The sequence below is a fragment of the Ovis aries genome, chromosome 22 (assembly GCF_016772045.2).
Source record: "Ovis aries strain OAR_USU_Benz2616 breed Rambouillet chromosome 22, ARS-UI_Ramb_v3.0, whole genome shotgun sequence".
NCBI classification, from domain to species: Eukaryota; Metazoa; Chordata; class Mammalia; order Artiodactyla; family Bovidae; genus Ovis; species Ovis aries.
Window position 1 is genome coordinate 50,772,680 of NC_056075.1, and position 25,961 is coordinate 50,798,640.

At 53.7% G+C, this 25,961-nt stretch overlaps 1 protein-coding gene across 9 annotated transcripts in view; it reads right to left on the reverse strand.

The window, feature by feature from the left end:
• CFAP46 (cilia and flagella associated protein 46) overlaps positions 1-25,961 on the reverse strand; it is a 94,861-nt gene that overhangs the window by 5,305 nt on the left and 63,595 nt on the right. For 4 of the 9 annotated variants that reach the window (XR_006057636.2, XM_060404870.1, XM_042238643.2 and 1 more), the window contains 13 exons: positions 25,263-25,439; positions 24,438-24,573; positions 17,095-17,283; positions 16,230-16,418; positions 14,783-14,914; positions 14,516-14,695; positions 13,924-14,094; positions 9,325-9,422; positions 8,842-8,918; positions 8,112-8,242; positions 7,804-7,928; positions 6,995-7,074; positions 6,297-6,458 (listed from right to left, as the gene is read on the reverse strand). Coding sequence is in view for 7 of the 9 variants with exons in the window: in XM_060404870.1 (XP_060260853.1) it covers positions 6,297-6,458; positions 6,995-7,074; positions 7,804-7,928; positions 8,112-8,242; positions 8,842-8,918; positions 9,325-9,422; positions 13,924-14,094; positions 14,516-14,695; positions 14,783-14,914; positions 16,230-16,418; positions 17,095-17,283; positions 24,438-24,573; positions 25,263-25,439 (1,847 nt within the window). In the remaining 2 variants the exon portion in view is untranslated. Of the gene's footprint in view, positions 1-208; positions 2,139-6,296; positions 6,459-6,994; positions 7,075-7,803; positions 7,929-8,111; positions 8,243-8,841; positions 8,919-9,324; positions 9,423-13,923; positions 14,095-14,515; positions 14,696-14,782; positions 14,915-16,229; positions 16,419-17,094; positions 17,284-24,437; positions 24,574-25,262; positions 25,440-25,961 lie in introns of those variants that run through there. The other 5 variants (XM_042238646.2, XM_042238644.2, XM_060404871.1 and 2 more) reach the window with 5 other exon arrangements.

The following is a 25,961-nucleotide window of genomic DNA, read 5'->3' on the forward strand; positions in this document are numbered from 1 at the left end:
ATGTAAATCTGTTGCTCGTTCTTTCTTGGCTATAAGGCTGTTGGGGTTTTCTTTCCTTCTTGAATCTCAAGTTCTTTTTCCCCAGGATGTTGTCAAAAATTTGCCTAAACTTTTGAATAGATTGCACAAAGTCGTTCACAATGTTCTATTGTCTTAAATCTCTGATGCTGTGTAGAGTTTGTGTCTCTTTTATTTCTAATATTGTATATTTGTGCCTTTATTTTTTCTGGGTTGTTCTCACAAGTATGTGTCTACTTTATGAGGTTTTTTTTTTTTATTTTCTCAAACAACCAATGTTTATCTTTGCTTCCAATTTTGTTGGTGTCTGTTCATGTATTTTTTTGTAGGCTTTCCTTTGCTTTCTTCATTTTTTTCTTTTTTTTCTTTTTTTTTTTGCTGTTCTTGCTCTAACTTCCCGAATTAGATGCTCAGCGTAAAGCCTCCAGCCCTTTTCCTAACATAAAGGTAAAAGATCCTTCTCGATTCTGCCATAATCCAGTCTTTTTGACATTTCTATGGTCACGTCTTCTGAGTCCCATGAGCTATTTAGAAGTCACTGTTATAAAATTTCCAAAAGTATGGGGATTTAGGAAAAATCCATCTTTTGGGAATTGATATCTGACCCAATCACACACGGCCTCAGCCTGTTTCTCTAATTTCTAGACACAAGGTCCATGTGGCCGCGAAGCTGTTTGTGCTCTTTCTGCTCATCCGACGTGCAGTGGTGGATGCGGGCTGGACTCTCCCGTCTTGAGCGTGGGCCCCACAGTCTTGCCCCAGGTTCTTGCTGCTTGTGCCTCCCACGTTTGGGCTCTTTGGTCACTGAGGGATGGCCCTGCCCTGCGGGGGCCTGAGGCGGAGAGGTGGCCCCTCCAGTGGCGCCCGGCGCTTCTCTCGTCTGTCCCTCTGCCTTGCTGCTGCCGTGGCCCCTCTCTGGGCAGGAGCCTCTCGCTCAGACAGCACCTGACTGGCATGCTCTGGCTCCCTCGCCTTTAGTGGCGGGCGGGGCCCACTCACCTTTTTGGCTCACGATCTAAGTCTCGGCGCCTCGCCCCGCTGTTCTGTGGGTCTCCATTGTGGCTGCTTGTAACTTGGCTGAGGGCTCGGCTCGCTTGTCTCTCTTACTCATTTCCCCTCTTCACTGGTTTGGAATTTATACCCCAGTCATGTTCTTTTCTGGGTATCCTTAAAGGTTTGCCGTGAATGATTAACGTTCAAAGAGCACTCCTCCAGCCTGAGGGTGCCAGGCTCTGAGGACTCCTCATCTGGGGTGTGCAGAATCCTTTTTACCCCCGCTCGGCACTGCTTTGGAAAGACATCTCACATTCATGCGGCGTGCTCGCTGCTCTACGGTGAGAGTTTGCATGAGTGTTGCTGCTGCTGTAACAAATTACCACAAATGCAGGGTGGTTCCAGAGGCCAGAAATCAAAAGGGGTCCCACTGGGTTAAAACCAAGGTGAGGGCAGGGTCGGGTCCTCCTCAAGGCTCTAAGCACAATCGGCAACACAGTCCCTCCGTGCCCGCCCCCTGCCTGTTTTCAGGACCCTGGTGATGGCACGGGGCCACCCAGACAATCAGGACAGTGTCCCCATCTCAGGATCTGTCACCAATCACACCTGCAAAGGCCCTTTGGTCGGCATCCTCTTGGGGCCTGGGGATCAGGAGAGGGACATCTCTGGGGGGTTGTCCTGCACCATCGCCAGACGCCCGCAGGATGAGCTGCTCTTCCAGACAACGCTGGCAATGCAGAGCAGCGCAGACAGGAAGGCCCTCCAATAATGGTGTGCAGACCACTGGGGCCTCACGAGGGAAGAGGGAAACTAAACCTTACCTCACACTGTACACGAAGACCAGTATCCGATGGAAGGAAGGCAAAACCATGAAAGGTGAGAGAGACAGAGGCCATCACAGAAAATCTCCATGGTCTTCAGGTAAGAAATATACACTTTATTTTAAAAGACCTCATAAGCACGAGGTGTTAAGAGAAGACGGATGCGCTGGACTATATTCAGATCCTTTGTTCACAGGGAGGTACCAGGCACAGGAGTGAATCGACCAGCTTGAGGGGCCTCTTCAGAGTCGGATCAGCAGTTCAGACAAGTGATCGGAAAATGTATGCAGGCCTAACAAGCAAAATCTGGAAAACCCAAGGCAAACCCTGGCGAAAAACTAGAACAGATTCTCACAAAGACGTCAAATAGCCCAGAAAATGTGAAAGGGGCGGGACTCCCAGCAGCAGGGGTGCAAGTGGACGGGGCTTGTGCCAGGCTCCGCCCACCCACCCCACTCCTGCTCTTGGCTCCGAGTGGGCCAGGCAACCTGCGATCTCTTCCATCCTTAATTTCTGGCCCGTTAGTGCCCTTTGATTTAAGCGCGTTTCCTTAAAGAAGCACGTTTGGGGCCAGGCCTTGCATTTCCATTCAGGGAGGGGGTCCTCGCCTTTTGACCTTGCACGGAGGCTGGTTGCTGGTGTGTCCGGGCGCAGGCACACCACCTTGCCGCTCTGTTTCTCCTTGTCCTGCCTCTGCTTTGCTCCACGTCTCCTCTCCCTGGCCTCTTCTGATCAGGCCTGCTGCTGTGTGACTGTTTCATCTTCTTCATCCTGTGCTAGCTGTACGTTCCTGCCTCTGGTCCAGTCGCTGCTCTGGGCGCTGGTCACTGGTCGGTCAGCACATGACCCTCACCCCCAGCCTTTGCTGCCCCACACGTTCCGTTTATATAATGCTGTAAACCCCACCACGCATTGCTATTAACTTTTAATGTCAACATCTCTTAAAGAGATTTTAAATTAAGAAAAAAGTTTTAATGCCCACCCTTTCCACCCACCCTTTTCCAGCTTCCGGTGTTTATTCCTTTGCGTGGACGTGGACTCCCACCCTTTTTTCCCTGCCTGGAGAACATGCTCAGCCTTTCTTGTGGGGTGAACAGGCCTGCTGGGAAGAATTCAGCTCATCTGTTTCTGAAAAAGAATTTCGCCACTGTTCTTGAGAGTTATTTTTGAAAATATCTACACTGATAGATATTTCTGTAATAATTTAAAGACGTCCTTCACTGCTTGTGCCGTTTCGGTTGAGAAGCTGCTGCGCCTCTTGTATTTGCTCCTTGATACACAAGGTATCTTTTCCCTTTCAGTTCAGTTCAGTCGCTCAGTCGTGTCTGACTCTTTGCAACCCCATGGACTGCAGCACGCCAGGCCTCCCTGTCCATCACCAGCTCCTGGAGTTTACTCGAACTCATGTCCATTGACTTGGTGATGCCATCCAGCCATCTCATCCTCTGTTGTCCCTTTTCCTCCCACCTTCAATCTTTCCCAGCATCAAGGTCTTTTCCAATGAGTCAGCTCTTCACATCAGGTGGCCAAAGTATTGGAGTTTCAGCTTCAGCTTCAGTCCTTCCAATGAATATTCAGGACTTATTTCCTTTAGGATGGACTGGTTGGATCTCCTTGCAGTCCAAGGGACTCTCAAGAGTCTTCCCTAACACCACAGTTCAAAAGCATCAATTCTTCAGTGCTCAGCTTTCTTTGTAGTCCAACTCTCACATCCATATATGACTACTGGAAAAACCATAGCTTTGACTAGATGGACCTTTGTTGTTTGCTTTTTAATATGCTGTCTCGGTTGGTCATAACTTTTCTTCTAAGGAGCGAGTGTCTTTTAATTTCATGGCTGAAGTCACCATCTGCAGTGATTTTGGAGCCCAAAAAAATAAAGTCTGTCACTGTTTCCCCATCTATTTGCCATGAAGTGATGGGACCGGATGCCATGATCTTAGTTTTTTGAATGTTGAACTTTAAGCCAACTTTTTCACTCTCCTCTTTCACTTTCATCAAGAGGCTTTTAGTTCCTCTTCGCTTTCTGCCATAAGGGGGGTGTCATCTGCCTATCTGAGGTTATTGCTATTTCTCCTGGCAATCTTGATTCCAGCTTGTGCTTCCTCCAGTCCAGCACTTCGCATGATGTACTCTGCATATAAGTTAAATAAGCAGGGTGACAATATACAGCCTTGACGTCCTCCTTTCCCGATTTGGAACAGGTCTGGTGTCCCATGTCCAGTTCTAACTGTTGCTTCCTGACCTGCATACAGGTTTCTTAAGAGGCAGGTCAGGTGGTCTTGTATTCCCATCTCTTTTAAGAATTTTCCAGAGTTTGTTGTGGTCCATACAGTCAAAGGCTTTGGCATAGTCAATAAAGGAACTCTTTTGGTTTTTCAATGATCCAACGGATGTTGGCAATTTGATCTCTGGTTCCTCTGCCTTTTCTAAATCCAGCTTGAACATCTGGAAGTTTACGGTTCACATACTGTTGAAGGCTGGCTTGGAGAATTTTGAGCATTACTTTGGTAACATGTGAGATGAGGGCAATTGTGCGGTAGGTTGAGCATTCTTTGGCATTCCCTTTCTTAGAGATTGGAATGAAAACTGACCTCTTCCAGTCCTGTGGCCACTGCTGAGTTTGCCAAATTTGCTGGCATATTGAGTGCATCCCTTTCACAGCATCATCTTTTAGGATTTGAAATAGCTCAACTGGAAGTCCATCATCTCCACTAGCTTTGTTGGTAGTGATGCTTTCTAAGGCTCACTTGACTTCGCACTCCAGGATGCGAAGGTCTGGCTCTAGGTGAGTGATCACACCATCGTGATTATCTGGGTCGTGAAGATCTTTTTTGTACAGTTCTTCCGTGTATTCTTGCCGCCTCTTCTTGGCTCTTTTCCCCTTGGCTGCTTGCAAAATACTCTACCCCTGGTTTTAATCACTCTGACTACAGTGGTCCCTTTGTAGCTTTCTTTGTTTGTTGTGTTTGGGATTCACTGAGCTTCTTGGGTCGGCAAGACTGCAGTCTCCATGAAATCTGGGGGAAAGCTCACTATGCACTCACATGCCCCTCGGGGCAGCCAGGTGCGCTGCCCGCATCACCTCGCCCAGCAGCTCACTGCTGCTCAGTCCTCCCCAGGGTTTCTGTTCTGTTTCTTCCCCAGTTTGTTGTTTCAATCTCTTTAAGCTCACTAGGCTTCCCTCCTGCTGTGCCAGGCTGCAGTAATGCTGCCCAGGGCATGAAGCTCAGTTCGGGTCCACTTCGCGTCTTGCACGTCTCCGCTCCCCACACTCCCCCTCCCACCGCCTCCCAGCGCGGCGCGTGGGCCGCAGGCCCAGGGCCTGCCTAGCGGTCTGCTGACTTCTGACTATCACCTGCGCTGTGGCCACGTCTGCTTTTGATTGACTTTTCTTTAGGGGTCTTTGAAGGCAGGTACTTTTTGATTGGATGTCAGACATTTCAAATTTTACCTTGTTGGGTCCTGGATCTTTTTAAATTTTGAAATTAAAATTTTTAATTTTAAAAAAAATTTTGAAACCTTATTTTGAGATGCATTAAGTTACCTGGAAACAGTTTGATGCCTTGAGGCGTATTTCAGCTCTGGTGGTGGGACTAAAGCCGGCTCCCACGGGCAGAGGCAGCACCCTTGGCCCCTGTGCCCGATGCCGGGAACCATAAGCTCTTGCGTTGTTTCCACACACACCTCCACTGACGGGCTCGCAGCTGGGGACGGAGGGGACCCTCTGCGTGTGTCTCCTCCCAGGATCGCCGTATGTCCCCAGCCCCCCTCTGCTCACCATGGGGAGACCGCTGGGCTCTGCCTGGGCCCCCCTCACCTGTGCAGCCTGAGACTCTCTCCAGGCAGAAAGCTGGGGCTCACCTGCCTGTTTTCCTCCCTTGAGGATCGCTGGGCCCACTGCCTGGTTGCCAATATCTGCAAACTGGTGCCTCACGTATTTTTGTCTGGGTTTTCGTTGTTTCAGCTGGAAGGGCATATCTAGTTCCTTTCACCTCATCTCGGGTGAAAGTAAAAGTCCAATCTCTTTGTTTTTAATGTAATTTGATATTTATCACAGTGAAACATACCTGCCGGAAACCACAGGGCACAAATGTACAGCCTGGGCGCTCATGGAACAGGATGTGACCACGCCCGGCTCCCCCTGCACCCAGGCCAAGCCAGGCCTCCCGGTCGTCTCCCTTGCTGCCTTCTCACCATCTAACCGATGACCAACTGTATCGTTGGCTGGTGACCACCAGTCCCCTTCTTAGAGACAGAAGTTTGTGAGGCCGGGAGGGAAGTTGGGGTCCTGCCTGAGGTGCGCTGGCAGCTGTCCGAGCGCTGGAAGGTGCTCCCTAAACACCTCCAAATGCACCAAGGCCTCGAAAAGCGTGGCGACTTAGATAACTGCCTTTTCACAAGAGTTACACTCTCTTATCGTGAAAGCCATCTACGCGTTTCAGGTGTCCACCGGGCTCTCACCTGGCTCCTCTCTGCGGAGGCGATTGCACAGCATCTGGAGAGAAAACTCCCGTGACAGCGAGGAGACCAGCACGTCGTCGAACACGGAGAGCCCTTCCAGCGGCAGCTCCAGCAGGTGCCTGTCCGCGATCAGGATGACGTCATCTGCGACCTCGGGTTGCACTGTGCGAGGGGGACACAGCCGCTACCGCCCCCTGGAGGCACAGACCCCTGCCCCTCACACCCCCCACCCCCACCCCTTGAGGGACTTGGGGAGGAGGCTGAACTGGGCACAGCCCAAGTGTGGGGACGGTGTGTCCTCTGTGATGCCAAGGGCCGCCCACACTCCGTGGCACTCCTGAGGCAGGTGCTGGAGCCTCGGCTCTTCCCACCAGGGAGCCCCTTTAGGGACGGGCAGTTGCGCTAGCCCCCCTCCCCAAGGACGGTCCAGAGGGGGCCGTGGCTGCTGGGGCAGCTCCGCTGGAGGAGGGGCAGTGCTGCTCCTGGGACCCCGCGGCCACTCCGGCTGGCATCCCCCGCGGGTGACGGTAACGTCGCCATAGTCGCTGTCCCTTGGCCTGCCCAGGCACCGGCAGGGCGCCTGAGGGTGGCGTGGGCAGCGGGGGGTTGCACTTGGCCCACCAGGGCACCGATCAGCGCCGTCCGGAGCGGTTTCTGCCAGCCTCCATCCCATAGGCCAGGGCCCCGGCCCCGCTCACCCTGGGACAGGGACGCTTTCCTCTCCTTGTCTTTGCCCTTGGTTTTTCCAGAATCTGCAACAACCATGGGGATCGGTGCTCTGAAAGCAAAGGCACAGATTCAGGTTGAAAAAACCCCGTGAACACCACTGAGAAGGGGCAGCGTGTCTCCAGGGCAGCATCAGGGCACGAGGCTCCCCACCCTCCCTGCTGGGGGGCCGTCTCCCGAGACTGGGGCGTGGATGTGAACACACTGGAATCAGGACGCTCTGACCTGCTGGCCGATCAGGGAGTCCATGCGCTGACCCCTCCAGCTTCTTTCCCCCCAAACCCAGGTCCACAGGCCGGGCCCTTTGCCAGGCTCTCCCCTCCCACCACACCCAGACCAGAGGGCAGTGGGGCTCCACATGGCAGGGACGTCCCCCAGAAAAGGTATGGGGTGGGGCCAGACTTCCCCCTTGACGGCAGGCGGGCAGAGCCCAGCTTCTGTCTCCGAAGGCCTGTGCTCTCTCCAGGTCATCTGCCACCCAATTCCACACAGAAAGAAGCCCGGGGCTGTGGGCTTCAGAGTCCCCAAGAGGACACAGCTCTGACCGCTCCCCCCCTACGCCCATAGCCAGCTGCTCAGCTCACCGTGGAGCTCGGGGGCGGAGGCTGAGCTGGCTTTCACACGGAGGCCCCCGCCCACCCTCGCCCTGGGTGTCACAATGCTTGGGACCTGTGCACACCTGTGGGGACGGAGGGACACCATGCCCCTCCACCCCCAGGGTTCCAGTAGTCCAGCTGGAACTCTGCGCCTGAGCCCCTCGGGAGGCAGCCCTGGGCAGTACCTGGGCTCTGGGGGGCAGCTGAGCAGTGGGAACAGCGGCTGCAGGTACTGCTCCATGGACTTCAAGACCGCCTCGAACCTCAGCAGCGCACGGTCCTCCCCCATCGGGTGCGCACCTTCTGACTCCTCAACCCAAACAACCACAGAGGTCAGAAGGTGTCAGAGGGGACCCCCTGGAGCCCCCAGGCGGCCAGAGGGAAGGGGCCAGACCCTGCAGGCGATCCCCAGGAAAGGCCCTGCTCAGAGCCAGGGCATCCCAGCCCGCGGCACTGCTCTGGTCCCCGCCCTCCCCGTGGGCTCGGGTCTCACCAGGCCAGTGCTCAGGGCCATGTCCCTACTGTAGGCCTCAGCCTGGGCCTGCTCCCGGAACTGCTGGACCCTGGCCAGCAGGTGGGAGAAGTCGGCGGGGCTCACGGCCACCCGAGCCACCCTGCAGGAGCCTGTGGAGACAGAGGCACGTCCCCACACTGGGCCTCACAGGCCGCCCTTCAGGCCAAGAGCGCTGTGGACGGAGCGCTGTGCACCACCAGCCTTGACGGGGTGGGGGGGTGGCAAGCTATGGGCAAAGCTTCGGCACCTTCCCCAGGAGTCAGCGCCAGAACCCCGCTGGAAGGGGGACGGCCAGAGAGGTTGGGAAGGAAGGTGGACAGAAATTGGGCGTCTGCAGCGTGCAGCAGGGAATGGGGGTCGGCCCCCCGGCAGCGGACAGGCGGGTGGTGTCGCTCTTGCTGACGTTCAGGAGCAGGGACAGGCCCTTGGGGCACCAGGAAGTAGCCAGGGGGTCCTGGGACAGAGCAAATGGCTCTCTATCTGCGGTTGTAAATGAACGGGCAGGTGGAATGAAGTGCTGAGACTGAGGAAGGAGCTGGAGAGGGAATGTTGGGAGGGGGTCTCCCCAGTGGGAGGCACATGGGCCAGGCTCTGCTGCTTCCGCCTGACGCCCCCTCCCTACCTGGGAAAGATGCCTGGATGGGTCTCTATCTGCCCCGCCCCCAAGGGACGCCCCCACCCCGCAGAGGGCGGTGCTGTGGCCACTCACCCCCGGTCTGGAGTATTCTGCCTTTGGCCGCAGGGATGGACTTGGGTTTGTCGTAGGAGGCGCCGTACAGATGGGTCCTGTTGGCAGGACAGGTGGGGTCCCAGAGGAGCCCAGAAGAGGCAGACTCTGTGCCACCCCCTACATAAGCCCCTCCTTTGAACCTCGGACAAGTCAGGACACAGGGTCACACAGCATCCTCCCCACCCCCACCCCCCCAGGGCACTCTACAGTGCGGCCGAGGCTGGCACACCAGGGGTTCTGCTGCACTTCAACCGTGCCCTTTAGACCAGGGCTGTGTGCTGGCAGCACTGTGCCCGGCCCCCTGCCGTCATACCCGTCAGCCTGGTCACCCTGGCAGAGGGGCGGTCCACCCACCCCATCCCAACGGGCAGCCCACCCCGGCCCGAGCTGAGTCCACAGCGACCGCCGGAGCAGGAGGCGGGGTCCTGGGGAGCAGCTGGGGAACAGGGGAGAAGGCCTCACCTGTCCCTGGAGTGGTGCAGAAAGACGATGCGCGCCGTGGGAGGAACGTCATTCAAGAGGTTAAAGTGCTGTTCCGTGACCCAGAGGTTTTGCCAAGCCTGCGGGTGACACTCGGGGTCAGTCCGGGCCGGCGGCCGCCGCCAGGGGACAGCAGAGGCACGCGCACCTCGCCGCGGGCACCGCCGGGAAGGCAGGGACCCAGCGCCGCGGCGGGCCCGGCGGCTCCGCCCCTCCGCTCCCCGCGGCGCCTCCCCCGACCCCCGGCAGACACAGGCCCGGAGGCCGCCTCTCCCAGCCCGTAGGCGGTGCGGTTCAGCCCGCCCGCCCCGCGCCCCTTTCCTGCGGGTCTGCAGCGGGAGCCACAGGCAGCCCGCAGACCACCCCCGGAGAGGAGCCGCTCACACTCTCTCCCCACTTTCTGATGAAATCAGCTTCAGGTTTGCAGCGGCTGACCAGTGCGCCCACTCAGGTCCACTGCGGAGGGCGCGGGGAACGCCTGTTCCCGCGGAGCAGACGGATGGAAGCAGGGGGAGACCGCGCTCCCCAGCCTGGGGGATGGGTCGCAGGGGCCAGAACTCCTCGGCCCCAGCGGCCACGGCCAGCGTCCCGGGTCCCTCCAGGCTGGCACCCGTGGCAGCTGCTGCCCCTTCTTGCCTGCAGTGTCCCACGGGGGAGGCACAGCCTCTCATCCGTCTGTGGCCAGCGGGCACAAATACTGCTGTGACGTCTGTTCTTGGGGACCACAGCCCGCAGGGAGACTTGCTGGGTTGAACTCACTTTCCAAGGGGCACCGTGTGGACGGACCCTACCCCCCGCCCCGCCCCCGCCCCGAGGCCCCCTCCTCTTCAGCCCTGGGTGCTTTCCGCCCCTCTGGTGGACATCCAATAGTACTTGGGTGAGGTTTTAAGTTCTGCATTTCTCTGAGGACCAGTGAGCCTGGGCATCGTTTTGAAAGTTCACTGGCCGTTTGGGTAGCTTCCGTGACAGCCCAGCCTTGTGAACTTCCTCTACTGGAGGGTCAGTCTTTTTCTGCCTGAGAGCAGGCCCCCTCCTTTCTCCACACAGGACTCCAGCTCCGGTCACCCCGGGGGAGTGCCAGGCCTCCTCTGAGGTTTGCCTTCGACTCCGGGGCTGTGGTTCTGATGAGCGGAGGTTCTTCACGTCCGTGCAGCGTGCAGTGACTTTGTACCTCCTTCCTGGTGATGAGGAGGCTCGTCTCCAAAAGCGTCCTCTGCCAGCTCCGTTGTGTCATCTCAGGGGGAGCCGTCACCTGAGCGGGGCTGCACCGTCCCCGCCCAGCCCTAGTGTCGCCCTCGACGTGCGTCAGGCGTGTGTGGGGGGCCTGTTCCTGGCCTTTCTCTGTCGTCTCTTCTGTGGCTTCAAGCAGGTCCTGCTGTCTTGTTTCGGAAGCTGGCGCTTCCTTACAGACGTATTCACACGGAGTCTTCCTCCCCCGGATGTGGCTGCCTCTCTGCTAGGTCAGTTCTTTTTGAGTTTTCCTTAGAGAGGTTTGTGGTTTAGGGGGTAGAGGTCATATGTCTTTTGTTAGATTTTCCTTAGGTGTGTGATTGGTTTTGATGTCACTGAAAACGGTGTTATTCAGACACTGTCGCTGCTTGTAACTGGCGTGTAGAGGCGCAGTCATTGGAACAGCCGTCAGACGTGGCCTCCCACTGTCTGCCTGTTGCGTCTCAGAGATGCTGACTTTTAAGGCCCACAATCAGGCTGGCTGAACAATCTCTGTCACTTCTCCCTTTTCAATGCTTCTGCCCTTCGTCCCTTTCTCTGGTCTTGACTGCTCTATTGAATAGAAGTGTGACAGCTTTCTTGGGTCATTTCAACTCTAGGAAAAAAGTTTTCAGAATTTTTCTGAAAATTAACGTATAGTATGATCTTTGCTATAGAGTTTTAAAGATTTTTTTTATCAAATTAAGGAAATTATCTTCTTAGTAACATGGAAACATACATTACCATATGTAAGCCAGAGAGCCAATGGAAACTGCTGTGTGACTTAGGGAACTCAAACCCCGGCTGGCTAACAACCTGGAGGGGTGGGCGGGGGGAGGGGAGGTGGGCGGGGAGATGGGCCAGGTCGTGGGTAAACCCAAGGCTGATTCATGCTGCTGCTTGGTAGAAACCAGCACAACGCCGTAAGCCAATCACCCTTCAATTAAAAATAAATTAATATTATCTCCTATCTTGATTTTTTGAAATCACGGGCTGGTGTTGAATTTTGATGAACAGTTTTTCTGCATCTATCAAGATGGCCTTACAATTTTCTCCTTTCTCTCCTGTTGATACGGTGGACTGTACTGAGTTAAAATACTAGATTGCATGGTGCACAGCATCTGACCCTGCTGCGTGATCCCTGTCACAGTCGCTGGGTCTTCTTGCACAGCGTGTGACCCCCCTGCGTTATCCCTGTCACAGTCTGGGTCTTCTCGCACAGCGTCTGACCCTCCTGCGTTATCCCTTCCAGGGTTGCTGGGTCTCCTGCACAGTCTCTGACCCTCCTGCGTGATCCCTGTCACAGTTGCTGGGTCTTCCTGCACAGCGTCTGACCCTCCTGCGTGATCCCTTCCACAGTCGCTGGGTCTTCTTGCTGACACTTTGTGTCCACGGTGATAACAGGTTTCCCGCATGTGAGGTCCTCGTTGGGGCTTCTGAAGAGCGTCAGGGAGTGTTCCTCTTGCTCCTGGTCCCTGAAGGATCATTTCTTCCTTCAGCGTTTGGGGGAATTTGTTGGTGAAGCCTGTTGGGTCTGGGACTCTCTTTGTAACGGTGTTAAGGCTTTACTTCTTGAAGAGAGATTAAGTTATTCAGGTTTTCTGTTGTCAGCTTTGGTAGGTTATATTTTTTGAGACTTTTGTCCATTTCATTCAAATTGTTAAATTTATTAGAGTTCAGGTCAGTTCAGTTCAGTTTTCAGTCGTGCCCGACTCTTCACGACCGCTTATTAGTTTCTTGATGTCTGAAGGATCTCGTGATGTCCTATTACCTATCTTGAAATTTCTGTCTTCCCTCTTTCCTTTGTCAGGGCTTCCTAAGTGTTTATCAGTTTTACTGTTAGTAGTCTTCCCCTCGGAACCCATTCTTGCTATTATGGATATCCTCTGCCATAGGCATGATTTAATTTTATGGTTTCTGTTGTTCTCTCTCTCATTTGTTTTCCTTTTTTCTTAGATGTTTTTACTCCAACTTCTTGAAATCACTGTTTTTCAGGGCTTTCTTTTTGTACTCAAGGATGTATATTTTCCCCTAAACCCTGTTGTAGACAAGTCTCCTAGGCTTTCATATATAGCATTTTCATTCTTTAAGTCAATTTAAAATATTTTGTAAATTCCACTGTCATTTCTTCTTTGACCAACTGATGATGACAGACGTACCGTTTAATTCCAAGGCAACTGCGTGGTTTTTTGCATGTATCTTTCAGTTATTGATTTATGTTTTAATTTCCTTGTGGTTTGAAAACAAACTCCGTGATTTCGGCGCGCTGGCGTCTGCTGAGGCGTCCTGCCGGTGACGGTCCGCACACACCTGAGGGCAGGTGCGCCTGCTCCTTCGGCTCCTCCTTCCGTGAACGTCAGGCCAAGTCCGTGCAGGCCTCGTGCACTCAGGGACCTTCCCACACACTTCTGTTCATCTTCCCTTTCTACCAGCAACTGCGAGGATGGGTCCAGCCTCCCCACGGAGCCGAGAATCTGGTTCCTATCTGAGTCGGTTCTGTTCACACATTTGAAGCTTTGTCACTGGCGCTCACGGGCTGGGGACCTGGCCGCTGGGGTGTCCCCTCCAACACCGTGTCTCAGCGGAAGACTGCCGGGCTTTCAACTGATGAGTCTTCCCAGGGTTTACAGACTGCCTCTCACCTCCTCCAGGCTGGCCCTGCCCTGCAAGAGGGGGATTCCTGTCCCTGGGTCACGGCAGGGCTCTTGGCCTGGAGCCATTTCTGGGGTGTCATGTGGGAAGGCGCCGGAGGCCAGGGCTACCGCTAACACCCCCGGCACACACAGGACGGGCCCACACAGAGAGTCACCCCGTCCTTACTGGTCAGAGGAGGAGGAAGGCAGCCTGGATGGAGGGGGCGAGGCCTGCCTGCACCAGCGGCCGTGGCAGCCCCGCGGGGGAGGAGGGTGGGCTTGACCAGAGTGTTCTGGCCTGTCTTCTGTATTCAGTTTCATCAAGCTTAATTTCTTTACGTCTCCAATTCACATTTGCTAGTCCAAATAAACGCGGAGGTTCTATCAGCTACCACGCCCTGCAAATTTCTTCCAAAATTGAATTCTAAGACTCGGCTGAATATAAAACATTTCCTGAAACACAGAATGAACTGAAATGGACCCCTAGAGCCCCGTCCTCCCCTCTCTTCTTCGAGACCATCGCAGGCTTGGGTGTCTGTACCGTGAGTTTGCGGAGTCTCGCCAGGGCTAACAGTGGGCTGCTCTCCCTGCTGGGCCCATGAGAAGCTGCAGCTCAGAGAGGGGAGCGGCTCTCCGGCTCTCCCAGAACCGCACAGCAAGCAGGGAGCAGGGCCTGGTCCGAGGGCATCTGCCGAGCTGCGGGGCAGGGCAGGCTCAAGGGCCGCCTCGGCTCGTTTACCTTGGATATGGTGGCCAGTCTCTGCTCCACGCTGGCACACAGGTTGGTGGACGTCCTCTCCTGGTGCCTTAGCCTGTCTTGGAGCTGCAGCAGCGCAGCCAGCTGTGAGCTGCTGGTGTTGGCCGTGGCTGCGACCAGGACATCACGCATCCTCTCGGAGGCCGAGCAGCTCTGAAACAGATCGCGGAGGTTGCCAGGGGGGCCCAGGCACTGTCCGTGGCAGGTGGGCACCTAGGCGCTCCTCCAGGTGCCTGGCACAGCCGAGGGGCCGGGCAAGGCGGCCTTCACTGCTGAGCCTGCGGGCCTGCCGGCTCAGGATGCAGGGAGGAGAGCGCTCTGCTCTCCCGAGCCCCAGGAACACAAGCTTGGGGGCTTCTGCTGCTCGTGTGCCCACAGGAACTGCAGTGGGGGGACGGACCCCCTCCTCCAGGTACCCGGGGTGCCTCCTCCAATGAGCACCGTCCTTACAGCGGAGCCCAGTCGCAGCATGGTGGGTGGGGCCTCCGGCAGAGGGAGCACCAGGGCCTTGGGGGGCCTCCCTCACCCCAGTGGCCAAGGGGGCCTTGCAGAACGGGCCCGGAGCAGAGCACACCTGAGACAGCGCGAGGAACTGGCAGGCGGTCGCCGGCTCCAGGATGCCTGCGCACTCCACCATCTCCAGGCTGGCGGCCGCGGCGACGTCCAGGAGGTTGCTGCCCAGGGCCCCATGTAGGCACTGCAGCAGCACCTCGGACGCCTGGGCCAGGTACTGCTGGGCCAGCACCACCCTCCTCTGCAGGGGGAGCTCAGACTCAGGCGGGCTCCGTGGGCCGGGTGGCCTGGGGCTGGGCAGCCTGGGGCTGGGCGGGGGCCGGCATACCCTCTGATCCCAGCCCTTCCTCTGCTCCTCGGGGGCGCCCCTGAAGGATGGCAGTTCACTGTAGGGCCCTTCATGTTCCAGGTCCTCCTGGTTGATCTCCAGACCCCTGAGGCTGCTCAGCTCAGCGGCCCCCTGTGGAGGACACCCCTCCAGTCAGTGCCTGGGGTAGTGTGGATGCGCGTCTCTGCAGGACCCCTGGGTGAGGGGTGCAGCAGGCTAGCTGCAGCCCATCCTTTGCTGATTTAGGTGACCAGTGGGGGCCTGGCAGAGAAGCTGGCACCTAGCAGGTGCCGCAGGGAGGAGCCTTGGCATGCCCATGGGGTGGCCTTCTGCACCGCGCCCCTTCAGGCCCTGCAAATCCCCTCCCTCGAGCACCAGGCCTGGGGGACCCGGGTGCCCATCTGCCCCAGGGGCCCAGGGGCCAAGGTATCACAAGGCTCCTCTTGTCTCCTCTGCAGGACAAGGCACCCTGAAGGGGTCCTCGAGAGGCCAAGGGGACCTGCTTGGGGGACAGCGGGCCCAGGAGACTCAGGTTGGGGGAGCCCTGGGTCTGCGGGGATAGGACAGAGGCGGGTGGCCCCTCCGAGTGGGCGTGTGGCGAGTGCAGCTTCTTTGACGGACGCCTGCTCAAAGAGGGGCCACATGTCTGGTCCATATCTACCTGACTCAGAGCCACCTTTTCAGGTGCTCAGTGAATACTGGTTGAATGCAGGGCCAAAATGCCACCAATTCACCCAAATGTGAGTCACGTCTTAGGGCCTGGAGACCCAGACAGCTGCCACTGAGCTGACCCCAGGGCTGTAACACCCGGCCAGGTCCCCGGGGCCGGCCTGGCTGCACCTGGGCAGGTGCCTTCTAACATCTACGGAGGCGTTTAGGACAATGACCAGGAGCTCCCGTGGTGGCGGCTATCACCAGAATCCCTTCTGAGGGGAAGAGGCTTCCTCAGGGGCACCAGGCCTGCAGGGCCACCTGGCAGGGGTAGGTACTAGAGAGAAGAGGGCGGTCCTGGGTGCACTGGCGCGGCTGTCAGGAGGAGGGCTTCCCTGGACTGTGCGGGTGGGTGGGGGCGGGGAGTGGGGGATAGCAGCGAGAGTGGGCAGGACCGATCCCTGGGTAGGGCAGGGGCCCGGTCCTCAGGCACAGAGCTGCTGGGGTGGAGGAGGCGCCAGGAGCCACTGCCCGGGGACACCCCCATTTGGGGCGGGAGTGGGCTGCCCCGCTGAGGACGGCCTGTCCTGCTTGCCCCTTCTCCCCCTCCCATTCTTCCTCCGGGGGTCAGGCATTTGGCCTGCCTTTCCTCCCTCCACAGCCCACACCACACTTCTTGACCCCAGACAATTCAAGGCCTGTTTTCTACCCCAGTTCTTACTAAGATCCCTTGAGCTCTAAATATATTTTTGTTTTTAGGCCTAAGTGGTCAGGCTGGGAGCCAGCCAGAACGCACCCAGAGGCTCTCCTCCCAGTAGCAGGCGGGGAGCAGGAGGTCCCAGTTCTCGGCCAGCAGGTGCAGCGTCTTCCCGGCCAGGCCCAGGAGATGCGGGTGTGGCTCCTCGCAGTCCGCGCTCAGCGACTGCAGGCTCCCCAGCTGCGCCAGCACCTCGTGCGCCAGACTGTGCTGCAGGCTGAACCACTTCTTCAGGGACACAGACCGCCTCGGTCAACAAGGGCCACGGCTGCTGCCCACCCAGGCCCCGCCCTCCAGCAGCCCTGCAGTGTGGCGAGGGTCCCCAAAGCTCAGGTGCTGGGAGGTTCTAGAGTCTGCTGAGGAGCCTCAGTTTGGGGCAGGTTGACAAGGATGGGAGTGGGTGATGGACAGGGAGGCCTGGTGTGCTGCAGTCCATAGGGTCGCAAAGAGCTGAACATGACTGAGCTACTGAACTGAACTGAACTGACAAGGACATGTACTGAGTTCCATTTAGGACTCGTTTGGTTCGTTTAGTTACGTCAAATTAATTGGGTCCACACTTGACGAAATCTGAAAGTCTAAGAACAGAGCACATTTTCCTCAGAATCGTTCTGCAGACGTAGCTCATCTTTTTCACAGATGGCAGCTCACCTTTATGGACGCCTTCCTGTGGTGACACAGCCGTCAGAGCACCCCCCCCCCTTGGGAAGGGGTCCCTCCCCCAGGAAGACCCGACCTCATTAGCCAGTCAGATGGGGCTTTTGGGGCTGCTGGGAGCTACTAGAGCAGAGAATACCTCTGCTCAGAGATCTCGGGGGACGTTTGTGAACCCCGACCTTCTGGGTTCCCAATGGCTGGTCAGGCACACGGTGGGGGGGCCCCCAGCGCGTGTCCGGGACGTTACCAGGCCGACAGCGGTGTAGTCACTGGGGCTCTGCAGGAAGTCGGACAGCAGCTTGTCCGTGGAGCTCTGCTCCAGCCGCCGCTTCCGGGCGTCCTCCCAGATGAGCTGCAGCGTGTCCAGGCAGCCCTCCACGAGGCTAAGCCTGAGGTGCCGGAGTCTCCGCATCAAAGGGCTGCTGACATTCTGTAACTGAGCGGTGCGACCACCAAGGTGGGAGCCACTTCCAGGCCAGCCCGCCGCCCGGCCCCGCCCGCCGCCCGGCCCCGCCCGCCGCCCGGCCCCGCCCGCCGCCAGGCCCCGCCCGCCGCCAGGCCCCGCCCGCCGCCAGGCCCCGCCCGCCGCCAGGCCCCGCCCGCCGCCAGGCCCCGCCCGCCGCTCCCTTTTTTCTCCCTCCTAGGCGAGCCCTCCTCGCTACGCCCCGCCCGCTAGCCAGGCCCCACCCACCCCGCTACGCCCCGCCCGCCGCCAGGCCCCGCCCGCCTCTCCCTCCGCTTCTGCTTCCCAGGCGAGCCTCTCTTCCGGCTCGTCAGCCAGTTGCTCTTCCTCAGCTTTTACGTAATGGAACCGCAGAGCACGTGCTCTCTGCAGGCTGTGTCCATCCTGGGAGTTGTTCCGTCGCTCAGCCATGTCAGACTCTCTGCGACCCCACGGACTGCAGCGCGGGGCGCGTGTCCGTGAGTCCCTTCACACGGAGGCGCTGCACCCTGCCGAGGCCGTCTGCCCGCTTGCTCCCACACCCCCAGTTTGGGGCTGTGGCAAACAGCGCTGAAGTGAGCGTCCGCACACACGTCTGTGTGGGACACACGCCCGGGAGCGGGGTGGCTGGGCCACACGGAGGCATGCCTTCACTCTTCACGAAACCGCCAAACCGTTCCCGACGTGGTCGCTCATGCGGTCCCCACCGGCAGCCTAGGGGGGCTGTCCCAGTCTCTCACGTCCTGATTACACTTGATGTAGTTGGTCCTTCAAGTTGTAGCCGTGTTAACAATTGTGTGGTGGTTTTTCCCTGACTCACTAATAAACTTGCCGTCTTCTCTTGTGATTATTTACCCTCCACCTACTTTCTTTGAAGAAAGGTCTATTCAGATGTTTGGCCAGTTATTATTGGGTTGCTTATTTAACTTTTTATGCAGAGTACATCATGAGAAACACTGGGCTGGAAGAAACACAAGCTGGAATCAAGACTGTGGGCAGAAATATAAATAACCTCACATATGCAGATGACACCACCCTTATGGCAGAAAGTGAAGAGGAACTAAAAAGCCTCTTGATGAAAGTGAAAGAGAAGAGTGAAAAAGTTGGCTTAACACTCAATATTCAGAAAACTAAGATCATGACATCTGGTCCCATCACTTCATGGGAAATAGATGGGGAAACAGTGGAAACAGTGACAGACTTTATTTTTCTGGGCTCCAAAATCACTGCAGATGGTGACTGCAGCCATGAAATTCAAAGATGCTTACTCCTTGGAAGAAAAATTATGACCAACCTAGATAGCATATTGAAAAGCAGAGACATTGCTTTGCCAACAAAGGTCCATCCAGTCAAGGCTATGGTTTTTCCAGTGGACATGTATGGATGTGAGAGTTGGACTGTGAAGAAAGTTGAGTGCCGAAGAATTGATGCTTTTGAACTGTAGCGTTGGAGAAGACTCTTGAGAGTGCCTTGGACTGCAAGGAGATCCAACCAGTCCATTCTAAAGGAGATCAGCCCTGGGATTTCTTTGGAAGGAATGATGCTAAAGCTGAAACTCCAGTACTTTGGCCACCTCATGTGAAGAGTTGACTCACTGGAAAAGACTCTGATGCTGGGAGGGATTGGGGGCAGGAGGAGAAGGGGACGACAGAGGATGAGATGGCTGGATGGCATCACCGACTCAATAGACATGAGTTTGAGTGAACTCCAGGAGATGGTGATGGACAGGGAGGCCTGGTGTGCTGCGATTCATGGGGTCACAAAGATTCGGACACGACTGAGCGACTGAACTGAACTGATGTCTATTTTGAAAGTTCTTTACATTAATATATTCTAGATACAAGACCTTTGTCAGATAAATGATTTGTAAATATCTTCTCCCAGTTGGCAACTTGTCTTTGCGTTTTCTTAATGGTATCTTTTGAAGAGCTGAATCCAATTTATAAATTTTTTTTGATGGATGATTTTGGTCTCATGGGTAAGAAAGATTTCAGTCTCATTTGCTACACTTTAAGGCTGCAGAGGCATTTTCCTATGTCTTCTTCTGAAAGTGTCACGGTTTCAGCTCTTACATGGAGCCCTGTGACCAGTCTTGAGCGGGTTTTTACACGTGGTGTGAGGGATGAATGGAAGGGTAATTCTGGGGGATGAACGCCCAGTTGCTCCAGCAGCTTTGTTTTAACGGTGAGCCCTTTTTCACTGAACTCGCTTTGCACCTTTGCAGAAAGCCAGTTTTCTTTCTGTATGCATGTGGGTGTTTTTAGATTCTCTGTTAAGTTCCCCTGATGTGTAATTTTACGTTAAAACCACACTATCTTGATTCCCATAGCTTTACAGTTCTGTTCAGTCGCTCAGTCATGTCTGACTCTTTGTGACCCCATGGACTGCAGCACGCCAGGCTTCCCTGTCCATCACCAACTCCTGGAGTTTACTCAAATTCATGTCCATTGAGTCGGTTGATGCCATCCAACCATCTCATCCTCTGTCATCCCCTTCTCCTGCCTTCAATCTTTCCCAGCATCAGGGTCTTTTCCAATGAGTCAGTTCTTCATATCAGGTGGCCAAAGTAGTGGAGTTACAGCTTCAGCATCAGTCCTTCCGATGAATATTCAGAGTTGGTTTCCTTTAGGATGGACTGGTTGGATCTCCTTGCAGTCCAAGGGACTCTCAAGAGTCTTCTCCAACACCACAGTTCAAAAGCATCAATTCTTTGGTGCTCAGCTTTCTTTATACTCCAACTCTCACATCCATACATGACTACTGGAAAAACCACAGCTTTGACTAGACGGACCTTTGTTGGCAAAGTAATGTCTCTGCTTTTTAATATGCTGTCTAGGTTGGTCAAAACTTTTCTTCCAAGGAACAAGTGTCTTTTAATTTCATGGCTGCAGTCAACATCTGCAGTGATTTTGGAGACCAAAAAAATAAAGTATGTCACTGTTCCACTGTTTCCCCATCTATTTGCCATGAAGTGATGCCATGATCTTAGTTTTCTGAATGTTGAGTTTTAGGCCAAATTTTTCACTCTCCTCTCTCACTTTCATCAAGAGACTCTTTAGTTCTTCTTTGCTTTGTGCCATAGGGTGGTGTCAGCTGCATGTGTGAGGTTATTGATATTTCTCCTGACAGTCTTGATTCCAGCTTGTGCTTCTTCCAGCCCAGCGTTTCTCATGATGTACTCTGCATAGAAGTTAAATAAGCAGGGTGACAATATACAGCCTTGACGTTACTCCTTTCCCTATTTGGAACCAGTCTGTTGTTCCATGTCCAGTTCTAACTGTTGCTTCCTGACCTGCATACAGATTTTTCAAGAGGCAGGTCAGGTGGTCTGGTCTTCCCACCTCTTTCAGAATTTTCCACAGTTTGTTGTGATCCACACAGTCAAAGGCTTTGGCGGAGTCGATAGAGCAGAGGTAAATGTTTTTCTGGAACTCTCTTGCTTTTTTAATGATCCAATGGATGTTGGCAATTTGGTCTCTGGTTCCTCTGCCTTTTCTAAATCCAGCTTGAACATCTGGAAGTTCACGGTTCACATACTGTTGAAGGCTGGCTTGGAGAATTTTGAGCATTACTTTACTAGCATGTGAGACGAGGGCAATTGTGCAGTAGTTTGAGCATCCTTTGGCATTGCCTTTCTTTGGGATTGGAATGAAAACTGACCTTTTCCAGTCCTGTGGCCACTGCTGAGTTTTCCAAATTTGCTGGCCTATTGAGTGCAGCCCTTTCACAGCATCATCTTTTAGGATTTGAAATAGCTCAGTTGGAATTCCATCACCTCCACTAGCTTTGTTCGTAGTGATGCTTTCTAAGGCCCACTTGACTTCGCATTTCAACACGTCTGGCTCTAGGTGAGTGATCACACCATCATGATTATCTGGGTCATGAAGATCTCTTTTGTATAGTTTTTCTGTGTATTCTTGCCACCTCTTCTTAATATCTTCTGCTTCTGTTAGGTCCATACCATTTCTGTCCTTTATTGTGCCCATCTTGGCATGAAATGCTCCCTTGGTATCTCTAATTTTCTTGAAAAGATCTCTAGTTTTTCCCATTCTACTGTTTTTCTCTATTTCTTTGCATTGATCACTGAGGAAGGCTTTCTAATCTCTCCCTACTATTCTTTGGAACTCTGCATTCAGATGGGTATATCTTTCCTTTTCTTCTTTGCCTTTCGCTTCTCTTTTTTTTCACAACTATTTGTAAGGCCTCCTCAGACAGCCATTTTGCTTTTTGCATTTCTTTTTCTTGTGGATGGTCTTGATCCCTGCCTCCTGTGCAATGTCATGAACCTCCTCCATCCATAGCTCTTCAGGCGCTCTGTCTGTCAAGTCTAATCCCCTGAGTCTATTTGTTACTTGCACTGTATAATTGTAAGGGGTTTGATTCAGGTCATACCTGAATGGTCTAGCGGTTTTCCCTACTTTCTTCAAGTTAACTCTGAATTTGGCAATAAGGAGCTCATGATCTGAGCCACAGTCAGCTCCTGGTCTTGTTTTTGCTGACTGTATAGAGCTTCTCCATCTTTGGCTGCAAAGAATATAATCAATCTGATTTCGGTGTTGACCATCTGGTGATGTCCATGTGTAGAGTCTTCTCTTGTGTTGTTGAAAGAGGGTGTTTGCTATGACCAGTGCATTCTCTTGGCAAAAGTCTATTATTAGCCTTTGCCCTGCTTCATTCTGTACTCCAAGGCCAAATTTGCCCGTTACTCCAGGTATTTCTTGACTTCCTACTTTTGCATTCCAGTCCCCTATAATGAAAAAGACATCTTTTTTGGGTGTTAGTTCTAGAGGGTCTTGTAGGTATTCATAGAACTGTTCAACTTCAGCTTCTTCAGCATTACTGGTCGGGGCATAGACTTGGATTACTGTGATATTGAATGGTTTGCCTTGGAAACGAACAGAGATCATTCTGTCATCTTTGAGACTGCATCCAAGTACTGCATTTCAGACACTTTTGTTGACCATGAGGGCTACTCCATTTCTTCTAAGGGATTCTTGCCCACAGTTGTAGATATTATGGTCATTTGAGTTAAATTATTCACCCATAGCTTTACAGTAAGTCTTAAAATCAGGTAATGTTAGGCCTCCAACTTTATTCTTTTTCAAAGTTGTGTTGGCTATGTTAGGCCTTTTAAATTCCACATAGATTTAAAAGTCACTTTGTCAATTTCTATTTTAAAAAACCCTACAGAATCTTGATTAGGATTGTAGATAATTTATGGGGGAAAGTGACATCTTAATAACATCAAGTCTCCTGAGCCAGGAACTTAATATACCTTTCCATTTCTTTAGGTATCGTTTAATTTTTCTAGCAATGTTTTGTGGTTCTCAGGGTATGAGTTTTCGCTTTCTGGGCCAGATTCCATCTGTATGCTGTCATATTTAATGTACAGTTGACCATCATTAGTGTCTGGAGATATACAATTGCTGTTTGCGCACCGGTCTTGCATCGTGCAGCCTTATTAAGCTCACTCCTTAGTACCAGCAGCTGTATTATTCTGTAGACTGCACAGGGTTTTCTACACAGACAGCCACATTATCTGTGAACAAAGACAGTTTCACATGTTCGTTTCTAATCGGAATGCTTTCGTTTCTTTGTCTTGCCTGATTGAATTGGCTGGAACTCTAATAGCATTCTGGATCGAAGTGGTGGAGGACACATCGCTGTCTTATCCCTCATCTTAAGGAAACAGCACTCAGTCTTCCAACACGTGGTGCCCTTATTCAGACGGAGGAAGGCCACGTCTATTAACCGTTTGCTAAGAGGTTTTGCTTTTTTTTTTTTTTAATCAGGAATGGATGTTGGATCTTGTTAAATGCTTTCTTCTTATCCTTGTTTTCTTCTGGTTGCTCTGGGTCTTCTGCTGCTGCGCACAGGCTTCCTCTAGTTGTGGCGAGCTGGGGTTACACTCAGTTGTGGTCGCTTCTCTTGTTGCAGAGGCTCCAGGCACGCAAGCACCACAGCACTCGGGCCAGCGGTCGTGGCACGCGGGCTTAGTTGCTCCACGGCAGGTGGAATCTTCCTAGACCAGGGATCAACCCCCTATCCCCTGCATGGGTGGGTGGATTCTCATCTACTATACCACCAGGGAAGTCCAATAATGTTTAATTTTTAAAGATATCTGGTGAACCAAATTGATTGACTTCTGAATGTTACACAAGTCCTGGGATCAACCTGGTATATTGTCCTTTTTACACATTGTTGGACTTAATTTCCCAAAGTTTGTGTAGAATTTTTCTATCTACGATCATGAAGAACTGTCAATAGGGTCTTTCTTAGTATCTTTATCTTGCTTTGGTATCACACTGACACCAGCCCGACAGGAGAGCTAGCATGTCTTCCCTCCTTTTCAATTTTCCCAAACAATCTATACAGAACTGGCATGATTTTTGCCCTTCAATGCTTGCTGGTATTCTCTCGTAAATTCATATGGGTCTAACATTTTCTTCATGGAAAAACTTTTAACTACAAATTCAATTTATTTGATAAATTGAGGGCTACTCACATTATCTATTTCTTTTTGACTGAGCTGTGGTCGTTTGTGTCTTCCAAGGAATTTTCCATTTCATCTCTCGTGTCAAGCATATGGCATAAAGTCTTTCATGATATTCCCTTATTATCGTTTCAACGTGGAGTCTATGGTGATGTTACATGTCTTATTTCTGATCTTGGTAATTTATATCCTTTCTCTCTTTCTAATCAGTCTGACCAGAAGTTTACCAATTTATTGATCTCCTTAAAGAAACAGCATTTGGCCTTATTGGCTTTTCCAGTTCTCAGTTCTCTGTTCCATTGGCTTCCACTATGGTCTTCAATTTCTCTTCTTCTACTTACTTTGATTTTGATTTGCTCTTTCTACTTTCATGTTGAGATATGTGATTTAGGTTTTTTTTTTCTCTTCTCACACAAGTATTTGGTGCTACAAAAGCTCCCCTAAGTGTTGCATTAGAGATTTCTTACACATTTTGATACGTGGCCCCTGCCCTGACCACACATACACTATAGTTCAAAATAGTTTCCCTTCTGATTTTTTCTCTGGCCTACAGTTATTCTGGTGTATGCTATTTACTTTCCAAATATTTGGTCATCTCTCCCATAGCTTTCTGGGATTTTTTAAAATTGAGGTAAAATTCACATAATGTCCTTACGTCATGAAGGGACAGTAAGCTCTGGACGCTGAGAAACAGGTCCACCGCTCCAGCCACGGCTCTCTGGGCCAGGTCGTACGCTTCCAAGTAGCATGCGGTTCTCTGCTCTTCGTATTTCTCATTTAGGGCACACAACCTTGATCAGAAGAAGAGGGGCATTTAGAACAAAACCGTCAAAGCGGCACGCTGTCAGCACTAAGGGTGTGCGGCGTGCAAGCTTCATGTAGTTACAGCGTGTATCCCATTAGCACTCCAATCTGACAATGAGGGGTTTCACCCGGAAAGATCATCTCGGTCTATTTGGAAGAGAGGTGGAGGCCTGGAGGACCGCGCGCGCAGTCTGAAGCTGGTGTGGAGGCGCCGCGGCCGTGCTGCAGTGCCGGGGGCCGGGCGGGCCCCTCACTTCCCTGCCGGTGTCTGAGTGTCCCCAAGCCCTACAAGGACCCCACCGGCTTCGGCGACCACAGCTGCTAGCTGGGGGCTCCCAGGCAGCGCGTGCCTTTTCCCTCATAAAGGCTACTTGTCATGCCTGGCCTTTGGTTTGCGTGCTGTGTTTTGAACCCCTGCATGGACCCCACGGTGGGGTGGCCCTGGGTAGGCGGGGGGGAGGGGGGGAGGGCAGATGATGGGAGTGGTCAGGGGAGGTGACGGCACTGCTGGGGGCAGGCAGCTCCTGGCCTCTGAGATGACACCTGTGTGGTTGAGTGTGAAAAGGTGTGCATGTCCACGCCTGAGCGAGATGTGGAGTGGCGCTCGCGTGCCCCGGGCTGGGCGGGAGGCTGCATCTGCGCGCTTCCCCGGGGCAGGGAGCACAGCAGCCCCCACCTCTTCAGGCGGGCCCGCTCCAGCTGAATGTCCATGCACTTCTCCTTGCGGCCAATGCTGACAAACTTCTCCTCGACCTCCAGCAAGCGGCCGTCTATTTCCAGCGTCAGAAACAAGTTCTGCAGGGGGTCTCTGTCCAGCTGCTCCTGGACCGCTTTGATCTGGAGGTTCACACACCTGCGGGGGTGGGGGCGGGGGCATCGCTGCGACTGATGGGCAGGACCGCCAGCCGCCCACCACCAGCTCTGCTCTGGGAAACCGGAGGGGCACCTTCGGGACAGCACACTCCTCTCCGCACCAGAAGCCACGCCGTTTGGTGACAATGCCGTAAAGTTAGAAACTAACCTCTCCCCACCCCAGGCACTCTACATCCCTCTGAAAATTCAAATCCCTCTCTTAAAGAACTCTGGGGAAGAAAAGAAAACCAGGTGGAAATGAAGCCTGTTCACATGTCAAACCTGCATCTGGGGGTCCAGGTGCATTTGCTGGGGCCCCCCCAGAGGTGGGGACAGAACAGCCGTGAGGAACCCTCTCCCAACACAGGAAGCACTCAGCAGAGAGCAGGGGAGTGAAGAAAACCCCAGTCAGGCGAAAGTGGCGGTGCTCTGGTCGGGAAGCAGAAGCTGCTCTGTGAAGGCGGGAGCGGCAAGTCTGCCTTGACAGGCAGGCCTCGGGCCGGCTCTGTGCGCTCCTGGAGAG